General features: G+C 41.8%; 1 protein-coding gene across 8 annotated transcripts in view; it reads left to right on the top strand.

Moving 5' to 3' along the window:
* CREB5 (cAMP responsive element binding protein 5) overlaps positions 1-22,044 on the top strand; it is a 356,885-nt gene that overhangs the window by 248,310 nt on the left and 86,531 nt on the right. For 7 of the 8 annotated variants that reach the window (XM_048838465.2, XM_048838467.2, XM_075125771.1 and 4 more), the window contains 2 exons: positions 19,088-19,214; positions 20,911-21,021. In XM_048838465.2, coding sequence (XP_048694422.1) covers positions 19,088-19,214; positions 20,911-21,021 — 238 coding nt within the window. Of the gene's footprint in view, positions 1-9,960; positions 10,034-19,087; positions 19,215-20,910; positions 21,022-22,044 lie in introns of those variants that run through there. The other variant, XM_075125773.1, reaches the window with a different exon arrangement.

Genomic DNA, 22,044 nt, shown 5'->3' with positions numbered 1-22,044 from the left:
CATTGACTCCAACAGAGTTGATCTATACACAGTACTACCTGTAGTACTTTAAATCCAGTTAACATGATGAGCCAAATATTAAGCTCTATCAGCTGTATTTGGTCTTTGTCACAATGTGCTTTGCCTGATCCATTCTAGTCAGCAGGTAAAGTTCACATGTAATCAGTACACTGCAAGGAGGGCTTCAAGATCTAATGCTCAAAGTACCCTAGATGTCCTGTTGGGTGATCAAAACAAGTTTCCCAGGTTGCTTTTTTAAACAGTGATGTGGCCCGTGGGTTTGGAGGAGCTGATACATTTTTCAGCCAGTGTGGGATTTTCTTTTTTTAACTTAAGGGGCTTGATTCACCCTGCATATACTGTGTCTGCCTCAGCTAACGTCCTTTTCGGATAGTGCCATCCACTTCTTGAGGCAGTCCTGGCTGCTTGAATGGCATGGTAGAAGGGTGACTATGCCCTGAATTAAACTGTGTAAATCTGAGTAACTCCAGTTTAAATCTGTCTGTCTCATAGACTGGATTATTAAAAGGGCTGATCATGGATTACAGAACCATTCACCTCCAGGTTCAAGTCCAGACCGCATAAAACTGACTTACCAATGGGTGCTTGGTAGCCTACAGGAAATAAATTGTTGGTCTCAATTAAGTTCCTAGTGCATTAGTAGGAGCTTTGCCAGCAGATCGAGGGAAGTGATTATTCCCCTCTATTCGGCACTGGTGTGGCCACACCTGGAGTATTGCGTCCACTTTTGGTCTCCCCACTACAGAAAGGATGTGGACAAACTGGAGAGAGTCCAGCGGAGAGCAACGAAAATGATTAGGGGGCTGGGGCACATGACTTACAAGGAGAGGCTGAGGGAACTGGGCTTGTTTAGTCTGCAGAAGAGAAGAGTGAGGAAGGATTTGATAGCAGCCTTCAACTACCTGAAGGGGGGTTCCAAAGAGGATGGAGCTTGGCTGTTCTCAGTGGTAGCAGATGACAGAACAAGGAGCAATGGTCTCAAGTTGCAGTGGGGGAGGTCTAGGTTAGATATTAGGAAACACTATTTCACTAGGAGGATGGTGAAGCACTGGAATGGGTTCCCTAGGGAGGTGGTGGAATCTCCATCATTAGAGGATTTTAAGGCCCGGCTTGACAAAGCCCTGGCTGGGATGATTTAGTTGGTTTTGGTCCTGCTTTGAGCAGGGGATTGGACTAGATGACTCCTGGGGTCTCTTCCAACTCTAATCTTCTATGATTCTATTATTCTAAGTGTCAGCAAGACACAATGACACAAACTGGTATCCCTGTGGCAATCTCAGCAGAGAGGCAAAAAATCTTGCCGTGCAAACTACAGCGTCTCTGCTCAGATCCACGAGTACGATACTTTTTGGTGTTGAATGAGGAGGCATAGTCTCATCATGGGCTTGTGGCGGGCTTCCATGTGGAACAGATATTTACTATGTGTGTGTTTTACACGCATAGCTTTCAATGTACAAGAAAACAGTCACTTTTTATTTCCATTTGCATTCGCGACTTCTCATGAATATCTGAAATAGACGTTTATTGTGACCATAACCCTGCCACAAATTAAAATCAGATCCCAAGTCCCTTGTGAAAAGAAGCTCATTATCATGTATGGAGACTTCAGAAACGATACGAAATGACACTTAGCTCTAAACCCCAAACACCACATGTATCTAAGGCTTACGGTTAAGTTCACAGTGGAAATAAGACCAGGAGCTAAGCAAGGTTTTTTTCGATAGATGTATAGCCACAAGATAAAGAACAAACAGCTGGTCTTATGCTTCTGCCAAATGCAAAATATCATTCATATATTCTGCCCGCATTTTCTCCTTTTTAGCGACTGATTACCATTTCTAAGAGATAAACAGACTTCTTTGGCGTTATACCAGGGATAAATTTGGCTCACTGGCCTTAAGCCTTGAAGTTTTCTTAAAATTTTCTGAATCAAACTTTTTGTGTGAATTGTTAGGTTGTAAGGTGACTCAAGAGCTAAATTCGCCCTTCCCAAGCTTCACAAACCTCAAGAAACCATGCTGGTTGCCCAACCTGCAACCATACTTTACCAGTATTCTTTGTATTCATCACATTTGTTATGCCTTTACAACACAGTGGAGTGAGTAAGCTATGTCTTCCAACACCTGGAAATCAGCCGTGCTCACTGCTATGCAGATTTCTGCTCTTCTCCAAACTGAGATCATGTCTTGGGAGAAGACTATTGTATGTAGTGCAGTCTCATAGATTTATTCCATTGCAGAATGGTGCCACCAAAATAAAGGTGTAAACAACACAACGGTCTTTCACCAGGATGTTGCTGCGTGTGCAGGTGGTTATTAAAAATTTCCCAAAAGGTTGACCATATGGGTTGCGCTCCTCTACTCAAGATCCAATTTATTTTCAGTTATGCCAATCTTGAGGGAGGTGCCACTTTGTGTCCTTTTGTTAAGTTACATATTTATAGGCTATCTACATGTCTTAGCACATATGCACATAATTTAAAGAAAACGTATATTTTTGACTCTTTTACAAGTGAGAGATGGAAAAGGACATCCCCTCCCCCAAAAAAGCAAGCAAACAAAAAATCCTTTCTCCCCTCCCCAGCCAAACACCCCAACTCCGTCAAGCAAACATTGGAAAAATGAAATGGGCTCTGACTGTCCATATGCTCTTACTCTGTCAGGTCAGCAGGGGACGCAAGTTATGCTGTAAAAGGCCTTCCACTGACAACTCCACAGTACCATTCTCCACCTTTTAAATTTGGAAATGCTTAACTCAGGTGCCTCAGCTGATTTCAACTATTTTGGTGGTTCTTCACATAAAAGCAATATTCTGGAACATGATATCAGAGCATCTGTCAGTCAGTGTTAGTTTAAGTTATGTTGCTGATCCTGGAAGGGCTGCCTTCAGAGGCAGGACTTCAATGAGTGATATGCCTCAGAACAGCATCACAAAGCCGATGTAGACTGAGGCCTTGTCTAAACACAAAAATTATACCACTATAACTATACCAGAAGAATTAGATTTATCTCTCCCACCCCACCGCTCACAAACATGGACACAGTTATACCAGTATAAATATACTTATATAGTATAAGCTTATTCATGTGTGGGGGATAAGCTTATACTGGTATAACTGTGTCCACACTAGAGGTTGTACTGTGTTTGTTTATCAATATGTACATACGTGTGTGTGTGTGTATATATATATCTATATAATCATCCCCTTATCCAAAATATCTATACTGGTACAAAAACTACTGTGTGTGGACCAGGCCTGAGAAATCAGACATTTCTATCCTTCCCATCTATAGACCTCAAACGTTGCACACCATCTCTTCAGGTAGAAATCCATATTTGTTTTAAAATTGATTGGCCTTTGAAAATAAAATGTGTTTAAATAATGGGAGGAAATTATTTTAGCTTGAACTAGCTTTGCAGACCTCCAAAATAGAGAGGTTTGCACAATCTCAGACAGTAATAAACTGTCCTGCACTCAGGAGTTTTCAAAGCCCAATCTGAATTGCTTCGAACACTGTCACGTATGTTATTTACATTACAAGGGAATTTTTTAGCCAAAGTATTGGGTTTCAGTAACAATATTCACAAGGGAAACAGGGAAAAACAGAAATATTGTAAAATTAATTTGGACTACTAAAAGGGAGACATTCAAGGGCCACCTGAGGAACCCTTCCAGGCAAGAACAGATGAGATAAAACAGTAGGAATAAAGTGGTGAATAGTGATGTAGTGAAGTGTGCTTTTGCATTATTTGTTTTTCATGACTGAGGTCTGGTCTTAAGCCTTTTATACTGAAATGGGACACTGGACTTTATCTTCATCTTTAACATCAAATTCTGTCTTGGGAAAAGATTTTTTCTTTAAAATAATATTTCTGGGCCAGAGAAGGGGAGGGGTGGGAGAAGAAAAAAAGAGGTGCAGATGTGAATTGCGAAGCCAGAAAAAACATTAACACAAATTAGAAAATATAGATTTAAAATAAGCTATACATTTTTATGGAATATATTCTATCATTAACCTGTGTAACTCACTACTTCAGAATGTTACTTAGGAAAGTATTTTAAATTTCAACCACAGATTAGATATTTATTAGTTTGATCCTGCTCTAATTAATGTTAATAGCAGCACTCACATTAACTTCAGTGGGAACAGGATTATACAGATATAAATGAGATACATTGTCCTCAACAGAGCTAGATTAGTTTACACTAGTTGAGAATCTGCCCCATTTATTTTTGCTGTTGTTTGTTTGTTGATCATTTTATATTGTTTTCTCAGGATATTATGAGGATGACTGGGTCACAGGTTGTGCTCTGTCTATTGAAATTTATATTTGCTTAATGAAGATATTACACATAAATGGGCATATTTTGTAAGCCATCAGGTATAATAGTATATAAAACTATTTAGGAGAGAAGTTCTAAACATACTTGTTAAAACATTCAATCTGAAATGCCTCTGATTTTACCATCTCTCATGAGCAGGGCTCTGAGTTACTATAGAGAATTCTTTCCCAGGTGTCTAGCTGGTAGGTCTTGCTAACATGTTCAGGGTCCAACTGATCTCCATATTTGGGGTTAGGAAGGCATTTTCCCCTAGGTCAGATTTAGAGACCGTGGAAATTTTTCATCTTCCTCTGCCGGATGGAGCACAGGTCACTTGCAGGTTTAAACTAGTGTAAATGGCCGATTCTCTGTAACATGAAGTCTTTAAATCATGAGTAACTCAGCCAGAGGTTGTGTGTCTATTACAGGAGTGAGTCAGCAAAGTTCTGTGGCCTACAATGTGCAGGAAGTCAGACTAGACAATCGTGATGGTCCCTTCTAACCTTAGAGTCTATGAGTCTATGTTCTTGAGAACTGTTCAGGAGAGTACAGTGAACTCTTACTATGAAATCAAGAGGCTTTATAGTAATATTTTTTCCTTTTAAATTTTTAATCACATTTTCTCTCTCATTTGGTCTTCAAATCATTTGACGGCAGTAAACATCCACCTTGACTTGCACTGTTCATGCCATAAAACTGTACTTCGGATCCAGCAGGTTATATATTCCTCAGTATTATTGGTTTTTATTATGAGCATTGGCTTGGGTCGGTCATATGCATTCATTAAAAAACCCCTAAGATTTAAGATTTTCAAGTTATTTGGAACTTGATCTGCAACATGAAAGGCTTCTATAGCCACACTAAGAATGAAAAAAAACCCAACCCCACAACAGCCCTGAATTGCTGCAAATTTAACTCCATACTCCCACAATGGTAATGACTGAAAAGTAGTTTTGTCAATATTTATAAATCAATGCTAACCAGAAACTGGATGTTTTAATTTACCATGGTTTAAGTGTAACTGATACCCCTAAGTTTAGAGCTTTCAGCTTTGTAAAGTGCAATGTTATTGCAGGGCATGCATCCAATTTTTAAAACATTATATAGATTGGAGACAGATGAGCTTTCCAGAATTATTTTAGGCCTATTTTGATTAAATGCCCAAGATGCAATTTCCAATGGAAATTAATTGCATTGATGTGAAAACAAATGAACTCCAACCTCAAAATCAGCTGCAGCTTCATGTTCAATACAGTACTTAAAAGGGATGGAGCAGGCACCAAAAACACTGGTGTGAGTTATAACTTCAAATCAGCTTTCACCCATTCCCCTTGAACGCCGTTGGAAAAATAGACCCTAGCACTGATAGCACATATTTTTCAAGATAATCTTAATGTCAGTATCTAAAAGGCAATATTTCACATTATAGGCCTGATTCAAACATGGTTGAAATCAATGGGAGCCATTTTATTAGCTTCACTGGGCTTTAGATCATGCCCTGTGACACTTCATGGTGAGGCATTTCTGCTATGTATGTCATCCAGCAATATACAAGGAGATGGGAGATTTTATTAGAAAAAGGGTAGGGGACTTGATTCTATCCCCTGAGGAGCACTTGGGCATTTTTGTTACCAAATTAGTTTAGGAATCAGATTAGCTCAGTCTTTCCAGTTGTGCTTTCGGCACCATCCTTAGGTCAAAAAGTAGCTTCAGGTACATATGTGCGCTCCCTCAATCAGTGAACAACTCCCATTGACATCAGTTGTATATGTGGACCGAGAAGACAAAGCATAGCCCTTTAAATAATGAAAGCAGTCAGCATTTGCTCAAAGCTATCTGTGTGGAGCTACTTTTTGAGCCATTCTCTTTGGCTTTTTCCTGTTCTCTTAATGTTTTGCTCTCCATCCTGTCCCTCTCATCATTCCCACTAACACAGTTGTCACTAGGAACTTTTAACATGATGCAGTTGGCCCAAAGGTTCCTTCCAAGAATTCGTTTAATATTCATTTTGATCTTCATGAAATTTTTAAAGGAATCAGAAGAGGGGTTGGTGGTGGGATGTTACTGACCATAAACAGGTTCTTGGCAGCCTTACCTCCTGGATATAACTTGCTAAACAGGTTTCTGAGTAGAGAGAGAAGCCCTCCCTCCTCCATTCCCCCTCCTACCCCCCCCTCCAGTTACTCACATTCCTTCCAAGGAAGAGGTTTTGAACAGGTGAAGGTCTGCAACACTTACGTAAAATGAAGAAGTTTGTTCCCTCTCACAGAGCATTGGATGTTTGAAATCATAAGAAGCTATAATAATGGCACAGAAGGGTCAGGGAAACTAAGAACAATATGAAATACATACTATCCAGAATATGGCATATATTGGTGCTAAGGCACAGGACTAGAAGCTAGGAAAGCTGGGTATGATCTGCCACAGACCTCAGATATCACCTTAGGCAAGTCACCAAAATTCTTTTTGTCTCATTTTCTATAAAATGGGAATCATGGAATTTTTAAATTTTCTAAATCACACGTCTTGAAGATGATAGGTTTTTAGCCCCATTTTCAGAACTTAGATCTGGTAATAATCTAAATATTGTTTGCAGGCACTATACAGAGGAAGTGGAGCAGGTTCAGTATAGATTGGAGAGAAGTTTGCACATTATAGAGACCATGATGTTTTCCTATCATGAGTGTTGTTTATCTGATTTTTGGCTTTTGCAAAAGGCCCCTTCACACTGCTTACCTATTTCCTAATTACAAGTGCATTAAATTTGTATACTCACAGCAAATCCCATGTACTCACATATCTTCTTCCTCCTCAGCTGCCATTATCTCTGTGAGGTGTTTCCACTCTAGTCTTATCACAGGGATGCTCCAGCTCTCACAATAGTATTATATCTGTTTATTATAGCTACTCTTTATTATTATTTGTATTACAGTAGCACCTTCAGGTCCCAAGAACTATTGGAGCCCCATTGTGGTAGGCTCTATACAAATACCGAGTGAGGCAGGATTCTGCCCTAAAGAGCTTACCGTCTAAGTAGATAAAATAGACAAAAAGTGGGAAGAGGGAAGATTGTTCCCATTTTATAAATGGGGAACTGAAGCAAAGAGATTTTAGGGGGATTTTCCATGGATGTCTGAAGCCAAGCTAGGAATTAAACCCATATCTCCTGAGTTCCAGTCCAGTGACTTAGCTCTAAACTGTCCTTCCAACCCATTTGGTGACAACATTCCTTATTTGAGGAGTATCTGAGAAAGAAAGGGGTAAAGAGCCCATAAGCCATCTGAAACACAAGCCCTTGGTTCTTCCAGTATAGCATAAGGGCACAGAAGAGGGTCAGCAAGTACATCCTGAGACACCCCAAGCAAGCAAACATTTCTGAAACACGGGGCATGAAACTCCTGCTGCAGCATCCATCATTCATTTGAGGACAGTAAAAACATGTGCTGTCATTTTTGACATTTTAATTGAAAAGAAAGCTTACACAGATTTCAACCTTAAGTAGTATGTTTATACAAGTGTATATAGAGAAATAATCTGTCAGTTCAGAGCAGGCTCGGTGCTACAAGATTTGGTTTAGTAACCGAACAATCCAACATTAGCTCACACACCTTGCCTTGTTCCATGCCTCAATAATTTTTAGTAGAAATACTTTGCCTAAAGGCACACAGTTATTAAAAAAGAGGCTGAGCTTGCTTAAATTATTAGCTCATGGTAACAAGCCTGCACTGGAGAAACTGTTGGTCCTTTGTTTTCACAATTTAGCTCTAATTCGCCATCTTATTTTCAGAGACAAACTTCTGCTTTGTTTGGGAAGTTTTAAAAAAAAAATGAACAAAGACAGGACGAATAAATCACTTAAAAAAGAAGGCAGTTTTTTTCTTTTAGAATAAAAGTAGTTTTAAAACACCCAGTTATCCTTATATTTTTATTAACATTTACTGGCTTAATAATAAGAGTGAATAGAATCAGAAAAGTTAATTGATAAATTTGTTTTCCCAAATATCCAATTGGTTCTAAGTGCTCAGTGAAAAGCTCTGACCCTGTCAACCTGCTGAAGGTGGGGAGATCCTTTCTCTTCATCATTTTTCTCTTTTTGAGAGCAATAGTTGTTTTATGATGCAAAGTTATGAAAATATAATGCATATTTGTGCTGCTGTAAAGCACTCAAGAATATTTAACTGACTGGGTTGCTGGAGCGGCTGACCATTCTAACACCTGTATAGAGACAAGTTTACCAGAACAGCTAATACATGTTCCATTGTCACCAGTGGCTGGTGGTTAGGGTTAGGGTTCTTTCAGCTTTTTTATTCACTGAGCTCTAGATTTTTCAAGTGTCCACTAATTCTGCATGCCTAACATTTGGATGCCCTACCTGAGTAATCTGAATGTCTCAAGCTGAATGCCCCAAATTAGTGGACACATTTGAAATTTTTTTGCCTTAACTATTTTAAAAATTTGTTTTAAGGTAATAATGCTGTACAGGATATTCAGATATTAGTATGTGCGGTCAGTGCCTTCTCTTTTCTCTCTAGAGTATTAGTTGTGGTGGGACAAAATCACTTGTCTTCCTGCATGATCAAACTTTTGGTCTGGCTTGAGCTCAGAGCATGCAACAATACTTTAATCAAATAAAGGATACTTACTAGTGCTCTCAACATCCCTGGGATGTATTTTGTCATGTTTTGCTGCATTCTGGTTTTCTCTTTATACCATTTTTTTATTATAGTATAGGTTTTATCTGAGCCAGTTCTTCATTTTAATCTCTCCAGCGTGCCTTTAGCTGTTTTCCCTAGTTTTGCTCTACTCAGTTACATATGGAACAATGGCATAATTATGATTTGTGGAGTGCAAGCAGTATATAGAACTTAAAGGAAGACAGTCTCTGCTCTGAGGAGACTAAAATCTAAGAAACTATGCTAGCTTTCTTTCTTTCTTTTATTATTCTACTAATGGGTCAGGCAACAAGACCAAGTGAAATATTTAGAGAGAAAGAGAGATTGAAACCAGCAGTTTCTAAGACCCACAAGAGCCAAAAGGCAAATGTTAATAAGTTCTGGGAAGCTTTCAAGGACCTGCTGGTCCTTGTACTTATGCTGAATTCCCAGAGGTTTGTAGAACATGTGTTCAGGAAATATAGGTGATATTTACACAATCTGAGTTTCTAAAGGCAAGATTTATTATTAACTAAACCCTTAACAGAGTTTGACCCAGTTTGACCCACACACAGGGGCTGTGTGTGCATTTGGAAGTGGACATTTGCCGCCCCCCACCCCCAAAAAAAAAATCTTCAAAGGGCCCCAAATTACTGTCATGCCAAAAGATGTACAAAGTTAATCATTGTTAAGCAGTGGAACAGTCACAGACTGAAGAGTCTTCATCCTTTATATGAATCATGGCACAAATCTGACACAAGTAGCCAAATTTTTCTTTTTTGATCTCAAGATTTTCCAGAGGTCTAACTAGCCCCTAGACTCCTGTTGTTGTTTTTTTAAATAGTAATATCCAGAAGGCCCCCAAAAATCACCCCCCTCCAATAATAGAATCCTCGACGAGACTCTAGTATGGCCCATTATATACTCTGTGGTAGCCTAATTTGTGGTGCCCTTCTTTCATCAGGGTAGGTGAAGAGCGCAGCACTCTTAGGGAATTTTGGAGGTGTTACTCCTCAAATCAGCTGTTATAAGGAATGTAAGTATTCATCCACATCTTCTTCCTCTGTCTTCTCCCTGATCCTTGCCTGGCAGTACTTAAGCATGCCATCCCTATTATTAAATAAAAACACCCTACAATTCTGAGGGAGAGGAGTTGCTCCTTGTACTCAATTTCTTACATGTCAGAAAGTGAATTCCATCTCTCTGATAGCTATTGACCATTCCCTCATCATTTCACATGTTGACTGCTACAACTTCCTACATTCTGGCCCCGATCACTATAACTGTGCTCCACTCAGGTCCATTTAAAGGGCCACTGCTAATCTTCCAGGCTTGCTGCTTTAACTACCCGAACTACCTTTTTGGAGCCCCCTCCTCCACGGCTTCACCTCAAATTAAACAAGCTTCTTATCTTTACTTTTTAAGACCTTTCACAATTTAGCCTCATCTTAGCTAGCTGCTCTAGTAATGTATTGTGGCATCAACCACCACTTTCACCTTGCCAGCCACCCCAGCCTTTACCATCCACTAGTCGGTTTCTCCCCCAAACACCTGTGAGCTTTTTCCACACCACCTCTTATGTCTGGGAAAATCCCTGGTATTATCCATGCAGCCACAACCTTAAAATCTCCCCACGAGGGTTGCCTTTGCCACAATGCCTACAAAACTGTTCTAACTGATTATAGCTAGGCAGGTTCTGAGCTGGGACTTCCTTCCTTTTCCTACACCCTTGCTCTTTCACGCTTCCCCATTCCTATCATTCCCCACCATACCTCTACCTCCACTTTAAAAAAAATGTAAAAAGACAAAAGCAACATCAAAAATGTAACTAACTAAGCTGTGCCAATTCTTCATTCTGTTACTTTTCTTATGTGTTATATCCCCATCCTGTGTCCTTCATCTGTCTTTTAGATTGTAAACACACTGGGGTAAAGACTGTCACTTATCTACATTTGTATAGTGCCCAACCAATTGGGATCTTTGAGCTGCTACCATAGTATAAGTGTCTACTACTGGTGATAAAAAAAAAATCTATCACACGAGTCTGAATTGTCTGTGAAATACAAACAGAGATCTCTGCTAGATTGGAAAAGATCCGCTTCTTTAGGTGCCAGTTTTCTTTTCCTAGAATACAATTCAGTTCTGCACTTAACTTGGCTAAACAAAGCTCTTCTTTCATAGAGAGTTCTGCTCTTTGATGATATTGGAACCATAACATTGTTAAACGACAGGTACTATAGGTCAGGTGAGGTTTATAAAATGGCAGGGGATTCCGAAAGAGTGTCTGGTACAATGCTTTTCTCCTATGAACATAGTAGGCTGAAAGTAGACAGAATCACAGTCTTAAAGTGTCCTGGCTTTTCAGGATGAAAGTCTGGAAAGCACCAGGCAACAATTAGGCAACTGGAAAAAGTATGTCAATATCAGTACGTTTCAGCAGTGGCACTGTAGGTCAAGCGATTGCCAGCCAACATGCAATAACCGGTCAGTGCCCATCTTAGGTACAATTCCTGGTGCAAATATTTCCCCTCTGCCTGAATCTAGAGGATTTATCCTTGTAGTTTGTGCTGCACTTTTCAGATACTTAAGCAATGTGGTAGCACTGCAGGCTTTCTGAGGTGCTTCACTTTGAGGGCAGTTCAAAATACAAATACATGGTAACGTGTGACTATGTGCAGGCAGCTGGTGTGCTGGGACTGCTGCTTATTAAACTGATAATTGTTTCATCCTTGTCTGATTCTTGTATCCACCTGTTGTGTCTCATCATATTATTAAGGACCGAGACGTGGGCAGTAATGCCTCATGGTCAGAGCAGTGGCGGTCAAGCCTATTGGGTTGGAGCCAGAGTCAAGAACCAGGAGTCAGAACAAAGGGTCAGAGCTGGAGTCAGGAGTGAGAGTCAGGAAGCAGAGTCAAAAGTCAGAATCAAGGGCCAAATGCCAGAGCCAAGGGTCAAGTCAGAGCCAGGAATTGGAGCTGAGGGTTAGAACCAGGTTACCTGGAGTAAGGGAGGGCAGGAGCAGGGCTGAGATAGGGTCTGAGATAGGGCTGGAACAAAGCAGGAGTGGGATTGGAACAAGGCGGAAGCAGATGCGAACATAGCTGTGGGTGGGTGCCCTGCTGCTGTTGGTCTTAAGAGCGGGTCTGCTGATCCCCTCAGTCAACTGGACAGTTTAGAGCATCAGGAGGCTCAGTTGGGGCCAGCTGTGCTCGTCAGACTGTCTGGCTCTTAAGCTATCAGTTAAACAGGCTAGCTGCAGGCTCTTGCTGCTGACAGTACCCCCTCCTCTGAGGGTGCCTTCCAAGAGTCCCAGGGTTGGGCTTGTCAGGATAGGCTTGCTGAAACTCCTGCAGTAGGTCTGGGGTATGAATATTTTCCACTGGTTCCCAGAATTGTCTGTCTGGATTATAACCCTCTCTGTCCACTAAGTTTCCCTCCAATGCGTCAAGAGCAAGGATTTGTTGAATCAAATACTCCTCCTGCTCCTGGATGGTGATAGGTGGGGGTGGACCACATTAGAATGTAAGACTTCAATGTAAGGCTTCAACAGAGAGACATGGAACACCTTGTGGATCCTTACAGACTCTGGCAACTGTACGCTGAATGCCACTGGATTGACCCATTCCAGAATCTTACATGGATGTAGATACTGGTGGTCTAATTTAGCTGATGGCTGCATTAACCTAAGGTACCAAGTGAACAGCCACACCTGGTCACCTACGGCAAGGTCAGCGTGGTGCTTCTAAACCCCCTTAGTAGCTGTCAGCTATTCCTTCCATTCTTGGTGTAGCTGACAGAGGTGGGAGGTTAAGTCTGAAGCAGTGGGTATCAAAGACTTTGTGAGGATGTCTGGATGAAAATGAGGATGAAACCCAAAGTTGGTGAAGGAGGGACTTTATTGGGTGGAAGTGTGTGTGCCATTATTATACACAAATTCAGCCTAGGGAAGCAGAGAAACCCCTTCATCTTGGTGATAGTTCAAAAGCAACAAAGATATTGTTCAAGCATAGGTGGCGCATGGGTCTTTTGTTTTGGGAGGCTATGCCCAGGAGTGCCAGAAACTCCCTAGAAGTGGCGGGGCCCGGACCGTGGCCCCCCACCCCAGCTGAGGCCCCACTCGTGCTCTGCCCCTCCCTCCATGGCCCTACCCATGCTTCAACCGAATGCCCCACCCGCCGCTCGCTCAGGGAGCAAGAAACAGCAGGGGAGCAGGTGCTTGTGGCAGGGGAAGCAGCAACAACTGCAGGAGGGAGGTGATTCCATCAGGGGACTATGGGAGGGAGCAGAGAACAGCAAGAGGGCAGGACATGACCAAACGAGGTGAAGGTAGGAAACTGCATGGGGAGGAGGATAGACAGGAAGAGGGACGAGAAGGCCTGTTGGCCCAGTGCAGGCTGACGTAGGAAGAGGAGGGACCTCTGAGGGAGAGCACGTGTGCCCAGATCCACACATCCGTGGACAGCAGGGGAAATGCTGCAGCTGCAGGGCGAGGGAAGGCAGATGGGCAGTGTATTCTTCGTATCAAACAAGTCAGCAAATTCTTGGTATTTAGCTGTTATTACAGAGGTGATAGGAGGGGACGTGGAGGGTGCCGAGATTCCTTGCGAACTAATGGCCTTGGGCTTGGATTCTCCAAGGAGGCAAACTGAGCCTCCCGGGAGTTTCTGGCCTATGGCTCAATTTTGGGAGACAAGACTGCTGACAGTGCAGGGACCTGCAACTTACTGCACCTGCCCACCAACAGATATCAGATCCTGTGTGGTGAGCCAGGGCATACCGAGGATAACTGGAAGGTGTTGGGCTCAGATGATCCCAAACTGAAGGTTTTTCTATGACCAGGGAGAGTGGTGTCCTCCAAGGGGCAGGTACCTGGTTTCAATGAGAGGAGCAACCCGTTGATAGACTCTGCCAAATCTGGAGATCTTTCCCATTGGATGGGGATCATATGTGCTTATTCAAAGTCCAAGTCCATGAAATTACCAGAGGCCTCTGAATCCAACAGCGCTTACAAAGTTGGAGAGGGAGTCAGAGATGTGTTGGGTTCGGGTTAGTTGTTGCTAGAATACCGGTGGGCAAATATCCTTATTGGGTACTGGGGTTTGGGGAACTCACTAGCCCACCTTCTGTAGGGGCTGGGACTTGGCATTTCCTGGCAGGGATTGTGAAGCACTGAGGTTCTCAGCAGTACTGTACAGGCATAAGCCCGCCATTCAGTGTCAATTTTTCTCAGCATCGGAAAGGCCGTGACAGGCTTGGTCAATTTGGATGAGCTCAGTCTGTGGGGGCAAAGCCAGTGATTGGTGAGTTGGAGCCAGGGAAACCGCTGGTACATGGGTGACTGACCCTTGCTCTTGGAGGTGCTCCTTTATACAGTTATCGATCTTCACGCACAGTTCCATTAGATCATCCACCCATGCCAGCTTGTCTTTGATTTCTTTGTTAAGGCTGAGCTAGAAGTGGTAACACTGCGCAACCTCATTCCTCTTAGTGTCTGCTACCAAGCATCGAAATTACACAGTGAATTTGACAACTGATTGGTGCCCCTGCCACAGTGCTTGGAGTACAGACTCTACTGTGCGCATGTGATTTGGGTCATCAAAGATCACTGTCATGGCTTGCACAAAGTTTTCAGATTGACCCAGGAGCAGACCAGATTTCTCCAGGAGCTGGGAAGCCAAGGCCAGGGCCTCCTTGACTAGAAAGCTGATGGGCTTGGTCAGTGGGGAATGTTCTCAGTTGCAACAGAAACAGAAGCTGACACAGATTCAGGAATCTGTGGAATTTGCCACGGTTGCCATCAAAGTTATCTGGCAATGGAATCTTTGGTTCTCAGGGTGCCAGGGTGGCATGGCTTGCACCTGCAGTGCCATATTCTGTGCTTGCAGGGCAGCAACCTGAGCCTACAGGATGTATACCCACCATTTCCAACAGGGAGATATTTGTCTTGGTGGGATCAGTGCCAGGAGGGAACCGGGCCCCTTTTCCCCGATGGGGGTTACTTGAGGGGGGGTGCTTAAACTACTAGGGACCTGGACATGGATAGTCAGGCCTAGTGCTCAGAGCCAGGGTCAGAAACCAGGGGTCTGAGCCAGGAATCAGAGCCAAAAGTCAGAACTGGAATCAGGACCTGAATACCAGAACCAAGGATTAAGTCAGAGTCCGAGCCAGGGAACTGAAGCCAAAAGTCAGAACTGGGTTATCTGCAGTAAAGGAAGGCAGATGCAGGGCTGGGTCCAAAGCAGGAGTGAGGCTGGGACAGGGCTGGAAGAAGGCAGGAACTGAAGCTAACACAGCCATGGGCGTATGCTTTGAGCAACCACAGCCCTGGTGCTATTGCTGGTCTTAAGGGCAGGCCTGATGATCCCCTCAGCCAATCAGGCAGTTTCACCAATCAGGTGCCTCAGTTGGGACCAGGCTGTGCTCATTTGACTGCTGAGGGTTAAGGTAGTAGGTAAGTAGGCTAGCTGTGGGCCCTTACTCCTGATGCATATGCATAGACTGTAAGCCCTTTGGGGCAGTACCTGACACAACGGGTCCCTGATCCCTAACTGGGGCTTCTAGGCATGGTTCAGTACAAATAATAATAATAATGAACATTGGCTCTCATTTGAATTGAGGCTGTTAGGAGAAGCAGGATGGAATGTATCATGCTTAAGATCCTTTGATCTGGAGTTCTTCCGCAAACTAGAAACATGCTCCTGACTGCTTCAGTCCTGCTACATTTAAAGCCATGAGGGTCTAGGCCTATGTGGCTGAAAATAACCCCAGGGAACCTCAGCTAGAAATTTCTGTGAACTGAGGAAGCACGAGACTACAGTGAAGATAAATGGTCTTAACAAGTAAAACAAGTGGTAACCAGACAATAAAGAGAGCTGGTTCAAATGGGATTTTCAGCATAGCCGGCAGCATGCCTGGTATCAAGAAAAAGTGCTTGTGTTGCATTTGATACGCTGTTGGAGTTATCTTTATTTTAGTCTATGCATATAGGTCCTGAGCATGAACCCATTGAAGCCATAGAGAAGTTAAAAGTTGTAAAATGTCTCCACTGGGTTCACTTATGGCTAGGTTTCCAGAACAGTTGAGCACTCACAAGTTCCACTGAAGTCAAACAGCTGTGAGTGCTTAAAATCTTTGAAAATTAGGTCTCATTAGTGTCTAGACTGGTATGTTGCTTCCTCTGTAGAGCAGTTCCCTATCTGCAGGTTGTTTGTCCAACAAACCTATTTACTAGAGTACAAAACGACTAATGCTCAGGGCCTAAAACCTTTGAGTCAGCAGCACTGACTGACAGGTCAGGGGGCTGTTCATCGTCTTCAGCATTTTATCAAGTGTACAAAGATGGGAGGTGAATGGAGGACAATGTGCACTTCCAGCATAAAAAATGATAATACCTGTCTGTCACAAGAGCATCACTTTTGTCTCCCTGATTTATTTGCTGCTACAGAAGGTTAAAAAGCAACAACAAAAAAAGAGCACTTTGTCCTCTTAAGAGAAGTGATAAATGGGATGGAATGTAAGAACCAGACAAATTAGTATTTCAGTAAATTTCAATCTGTAGAAAAGTGTGTGTGTGTTAATCAATGGCTTGTTTCCAGTGTGGAAGAAATAGAAATATCTGTGAGCACTGGCTAGTGTCAAACTCCCCTACTACAGAAATGAGTCTGGTGTGCATGTTATGTAGCATTTTTATTAGTGGCAAGAGTGCAGACTTTTTGACAAAGAGAGTCAGCCTTGAAACACAAAATCTCTGATTGTACTGCAGAGCTGGGAAAGATCGTTCTCAGGGAAAGGGCAAGCAGGAGCTTTAGTAGGGGGAAAAACCCTAGAAGTAGTGAGGTGTTGAAAAAAAAATCTTTCACCAAGTGCAAAGCATATGCAGACCCACAAAGCTAAGCAGCATGAAAGGTGAGACTGGATACAGCGAGGTAGCTTATTTGCCATTGCAATAAATACAAATAATTCCCTTTTGACTAAATCCCATATTCCCAGGCTCATTAAATCAATTTCAGAAATTTTTTTGGCTCTGGAACATATAAGCAGAATTCAAACCGTGCCGTCCCAGGAGGTTCACTAGCATAAATTGCATAGGTCAGGCCAAAATAAGTTTCTGTCAAACAGCCTAACACCTATGGTTATTATGAAGCTGGTGAGTTGTACAAAGGGCCTGTATATGAGATTGTCAGTATGAATACGTGGTGGGGGGAGGTAAAAGCTATTGTCATGGTACTTGTTTCACTTCAGTCTCATTGAGAGTCAACTGATATTTTATTGAATAGGATCCTTCTGTGAGCTCACAGCAGTGAAAAAAAGGGAAAAATCCTTTAGGTCATGGTAGTCTGTCTATCCTTCTTCAAGATTGTACCCTAAGGCACATAAGCTCAGGGCATTGTCCAGTGGGATGGGGGTGGCTTCCACACTTCCTTTGGGAGATGACTGCAACCTAAAAAACCCAAATAAAGATCAAGTTTCTCCCAATATTCAGCTGCATTTTTCTCATTTTTAGATTTATCTCACTACTCTTAGTTACACGTCCCTGTACAGTCCCACCCTACGTAACTTCTCTCCATCCTTGATGCTTGATTCATGCTCACAGGTGCTGGTAGCAGCTGCATTCCAGGCAATAGGGGAAATTCAGACCCTGGGGAGATAAGGCAACAGTTGCGTTTATTTCCTCTCACGGGGATAGGGAGATTTGAAGTGCAGCCTGCTCTCTCATAGGAGACCCACTGACAGTGGATAACCAGGGGGTGAGCTGACTTGTGCTGCTCCCAACTACTGCAGTTATGACCTCCAACTCCTTGACGAGAGCAGCTCACTTTGGGGGCTGCAGTCGCTGGCGGTGGACCCCTCAGTGGAATGGGGGTGCTTATTTAGGGCTGAATAACACCCTGGAAGTGTAGAGGCTTCAAATATTTGTAGACTTTTCTCATCTTTGCCCCATACAAATTGCTTACCTAAGTCATAAATCAGTCCCTCCAGCTTCCTAATTATTTGCATTTCCTCTTAACGCCTTCCAGTGCCTTTATCAATATCTATTTGCTAATGGATTGAACATGATGCTGCAGGTGCATTCTGGTCTGTGATGCTCTTTCTGTGACACCCAAAATTGAACTGTCCTATTTGTTGCCATGTTGCATGTCTTCTATCCTGGTTTTGGAAAATTAATACTACGTTTGCTTTTCTCCATTGCTTCTCTAGGACTTTTCAAAAAAAGCTGAATAACTGGTTAACTAACTCCCCTGACACCCAAGGCTCCATATGATCTAGACTGCCCGATTTTGTCTTCACATCATTCACTTTCCCTCCCTTTTCAAGGGAATCATGACTTCCCAAATGTTTTTCTTCTTAGAGGCAGTTATTAAAAAGTAGTTCAGTACCCCAGCTATCTTTGAATCCATTCATTTAATGATCCTTCTCATTTGTTAATAGGTCTGCTTTCCCTCTAATATTTATTTTCTCCTGGTATATTTGTAAAAAACCCTTCTAAATCTCTTTAATGCCTTTTGCTAACATTAACCCATTCTGCTTTTTTTCACTCCTTTTTTTTCCTTATAAACCCCTTAATCTGGCTCTGAGAATTAATCGTAATTCTCACTTTTCCATTTCCAGTGCCATGAGTGACATGCTGACCAGTAAAATCAGGACTGTTGCTTTGGAAGGAGGAAATGGAGTTTATTGCAGAAGATATATCTGTGTATATACAGTAGTGAAAAATGTTCAAATTAAAGTAATTTATAGGTGATAAGATTTCTATTAATTTATGCATGTTTAATAGATTATCATGCACTGTTTTGTGTCTGTGGGCAGAATTTATAACAATGCATTCACTATAGAATGTCTATATCATACTTGCCAGGAAGTAAAGCAAATTAGGGCATTCACTAAGAAATATCAAAGGAAATCAGACCTGGGTTTTACTTGCCGTTTCCTTAATACTTTCTGTTACATGGATCTACAGACAGTGGCATTAATACTCTGCCTTCTACTTCTATATAGTTGTCTACTGCTGTTTGTGATAGAAATGTCTGGGACTGTCGAGCTTGCTTTAGCCTCCACAGACAGTGACACCATTTTCTCCTTTTCTCCTAGGCCTGTCCCAGGTTCTCTGTCTTCACTCCTACACCTACACAACCGACAAAGACAGCCCATGCCTGCCTCTATGCCTGGCACCCTGCCCAATCCTACCATGCCTGGATCTTCTGCAGTACTAATGCCAGTAAGTTATTTTATTTTAATACTGTATCAGGCATTATCAGGGGAAAGATCTACCTCACTGCACACAGTGAAAATGAAGTGATCCAAAATAGAGAATACAGAGTTTTGTGTCATTTTGCACTCCATTATGCCTGTTTTACACAGATGTAACTCAATTAACTCCAGTAGAGGGTCTCCTGATTTGAACCACTCCTGATTTGAACCACATTCTAGAATCACATATTCTTATTCTTTATTAGAGTTTTTTGGGTCCTGATATTGATCTTACTTACTGGTGTAAATCAACAGCGTCTTCACTGGAGGCAATGGAGTTACACAATTGTGAGATTAGAATTGGGCCCTTACTGGACAAAGCACATGCATGATGCCAATTTAATCTCAAAATAATTACTCACCTACTGTGAGGAGGTGAGTCAATAAGAAGTGAAAGTGATTTATTTTTCAGAACCAGTAATCAGTCATTTGCTGTAGATATGGACCGAATCCTACATGGTTGCCTTTGCCCTCAGCTCCCATTCTTCAGTTACCTGTCTTGCAAGGTGCAGCCCCTACTTTTCATAGTATTTTAGCAGCCCTGTTAATATAAAAAGTTTTGGGAGACAAACGGCAGAAATTAATGAGGAAGGTTAGAAATAATGAAATAAAACACTCATACTTCACTGTGCTGAATGTGTTCATTTTGCAAGGCTGTCTGAGAGCTAATGTTTGTGCTGTTCCTAAAATAAAAGTATCCTCCTCCACCTCTGGGAAGGGAAGAACATGCCATTTGTTTTGTGCATGGTGGAACAATGATGGGACTTTGGGCAATTCACCTGGCAGATTTGGACTCTTGTCTGTGTTAAGTCTTCCAGAAATGAGAGTGTGGCAGTACTTGTCATGGGAGAACTCCCAAGGAGCCCTCAGTGGGGTGAATATTCCTTTAAAGTACAGCTTATTTTCAGGTTCAGGGGGTGCAATTTGTTCCTACTTCACCCACAGGAGTGAATCCAGTCATCTGTTGTTAAATGGAATAAAACATTGAATCCTACCATATCTCTTTTCACTGAAAACATTAGAGAGAAGCAGTTTTAAATAGTAAATTCTCCTTGTTCCAACTGTCTTTTGAATTTGTCAGGGTACTATAGTGTAGTGAATTTAGCTTGCAAGAAGAGCTCTAAAGGGTTGGTAGGGTGTTTTTGTTTTGTTTTGTTTAGACTCCAAAGCTACACTAACATGACCTGGGATATATGAAAAACTCCCCTTGATTGAGCAGTCCCAGAGAAGAAAAAAGAACCCAATTCCTGTTCCATACACTCTAGATCATGGATTTTTATTTACGTTTTCAACAAGCTGAGCTGGGCTGCAGTGACAGCAGAAGCCACAACTTTATACAATGATGCTTTTAAAACCACTTAACTCAGAGTGTTGTTATACTAAAAGGGGGGAAATCATTACAGAAAAAGTTCAAACCTGGGTGGCTGATATGTTTGTTTTGAAAAGAAACTCTTTTTTTGAATGGCTTTTGAGAAAAGCAGCGTTTGTAGGACAAATTTGGAGAATAAGCAAATATAAGCAGTTCACAAAACAGTTTTTTGAGGGATGACTCAAAGAAATAAAGCTGGGTCCCTTTGAAAAGAAACTGAACATATGTCCTCGAAAATGTTTTTAGACTTTATTTTGTTGTCTAATTTGTTTTTCTTTTTTTCTTCCTTTTAAAGATGGAGAGACAAATGTCAATGAACTCCAGTATCATGGGGATGCAAGGCCCAAATCTCAATAACCCGTGTGCATCGCCCCAAGTCCCTCCAATGCATTCAGAAGCCAAAATGGTAAAAAGAAACAATTACAAATCCTTTTTTATATTGTTTTTACACAGCAGTTACCTGGAGCAGTAGGCAGGCATACCTTACCTCATTCTTAGTCATGGATCATGTGATCTTTATCCATGCCTGTAACTGGCTGTCAGCATACATGCACTTTCAGATGTTACCAGTTTCCATTGACTCTGGGCGAGATTAATTTAAAGAGAGTGGACCATCTGATCCTTACCATGTTTAATAGGAATGTTGGTGCAGATGTGTGGAAAATCAGCAAATAGGCTAGCTGGTTCTGTGATGGTGTCTGCAGCTTGGGTTAAAAAATTGTAAGTAAACAAACACTAGAGTAAAGGGGTCTGGTGTGGTGGGCACGGGCATACTGTCTGATTTTTCTAGGTAGGCATGTGGCAAACAGGGGTGATGTCAGAGAACAGTGTTAGAGGCACAAACTGAACAATGCTTGGAAAATCAGGATTATATTTTTTTTTCTTGAGTGCAGCTGATGAGGTTAGAGCAACTGATAAAGTGATAATTTGGACAAAAATGATTTAGTATTTTAAATGAAATAGTTACTTCTAATTAGTGCTTAATCTAGGCTTGCTGCATCAGATATGAAAGTGATATGAAAGTGAAAAAAAATTGCTTGAGCCCTGGCACCTCTTTCATTACAAATTAAGCACTGCTTCTAATGTTTCCTGAAGTTACTGTGATGTGTGTATTGTGCGCTTAAATCTCCCCTGTAGTGTGCAGAGGATTTATTTGTGTGAATGCCATTAGCATTGAGTTTGTAAGTCCCTGGGCCCCATACATCTAGCTGTGCCCATCAACATATGCTTACATTATAATTGAAATATTAACATTTTGTTTCAGTCTTGTAATAATTGTTTGATGGCAGCTGTAAGTGTAAAGTCACAGGTTGACACATTAAATATGTGGATCCATTTCAAGATACTTTGTGCCTGGTTTTCCTTTCATCCCCATGTAAACCAGGAATGAGCTCATTGGAGTTAGTGGAGTTACACTAGTAGAAAAGTG

This window comes from Caretta caretta, chromosome 2, assembly GCF_965140235.1.
Source record: "Caretta caretta isolate rCarCar2 chromosome 2, rCarCar1.hap1, whole genome shotgun sequence".
NCBI lineage: Eukaryota > Metazoa > Chordata > Testudines > Cheloniidae > Caretta > Caretta caretta.
The sequence above is the reverse complement of the archived record's forward strand: the minus strand, read 5'-3'. Positions and strand labels throughout refer to the sequence as shown.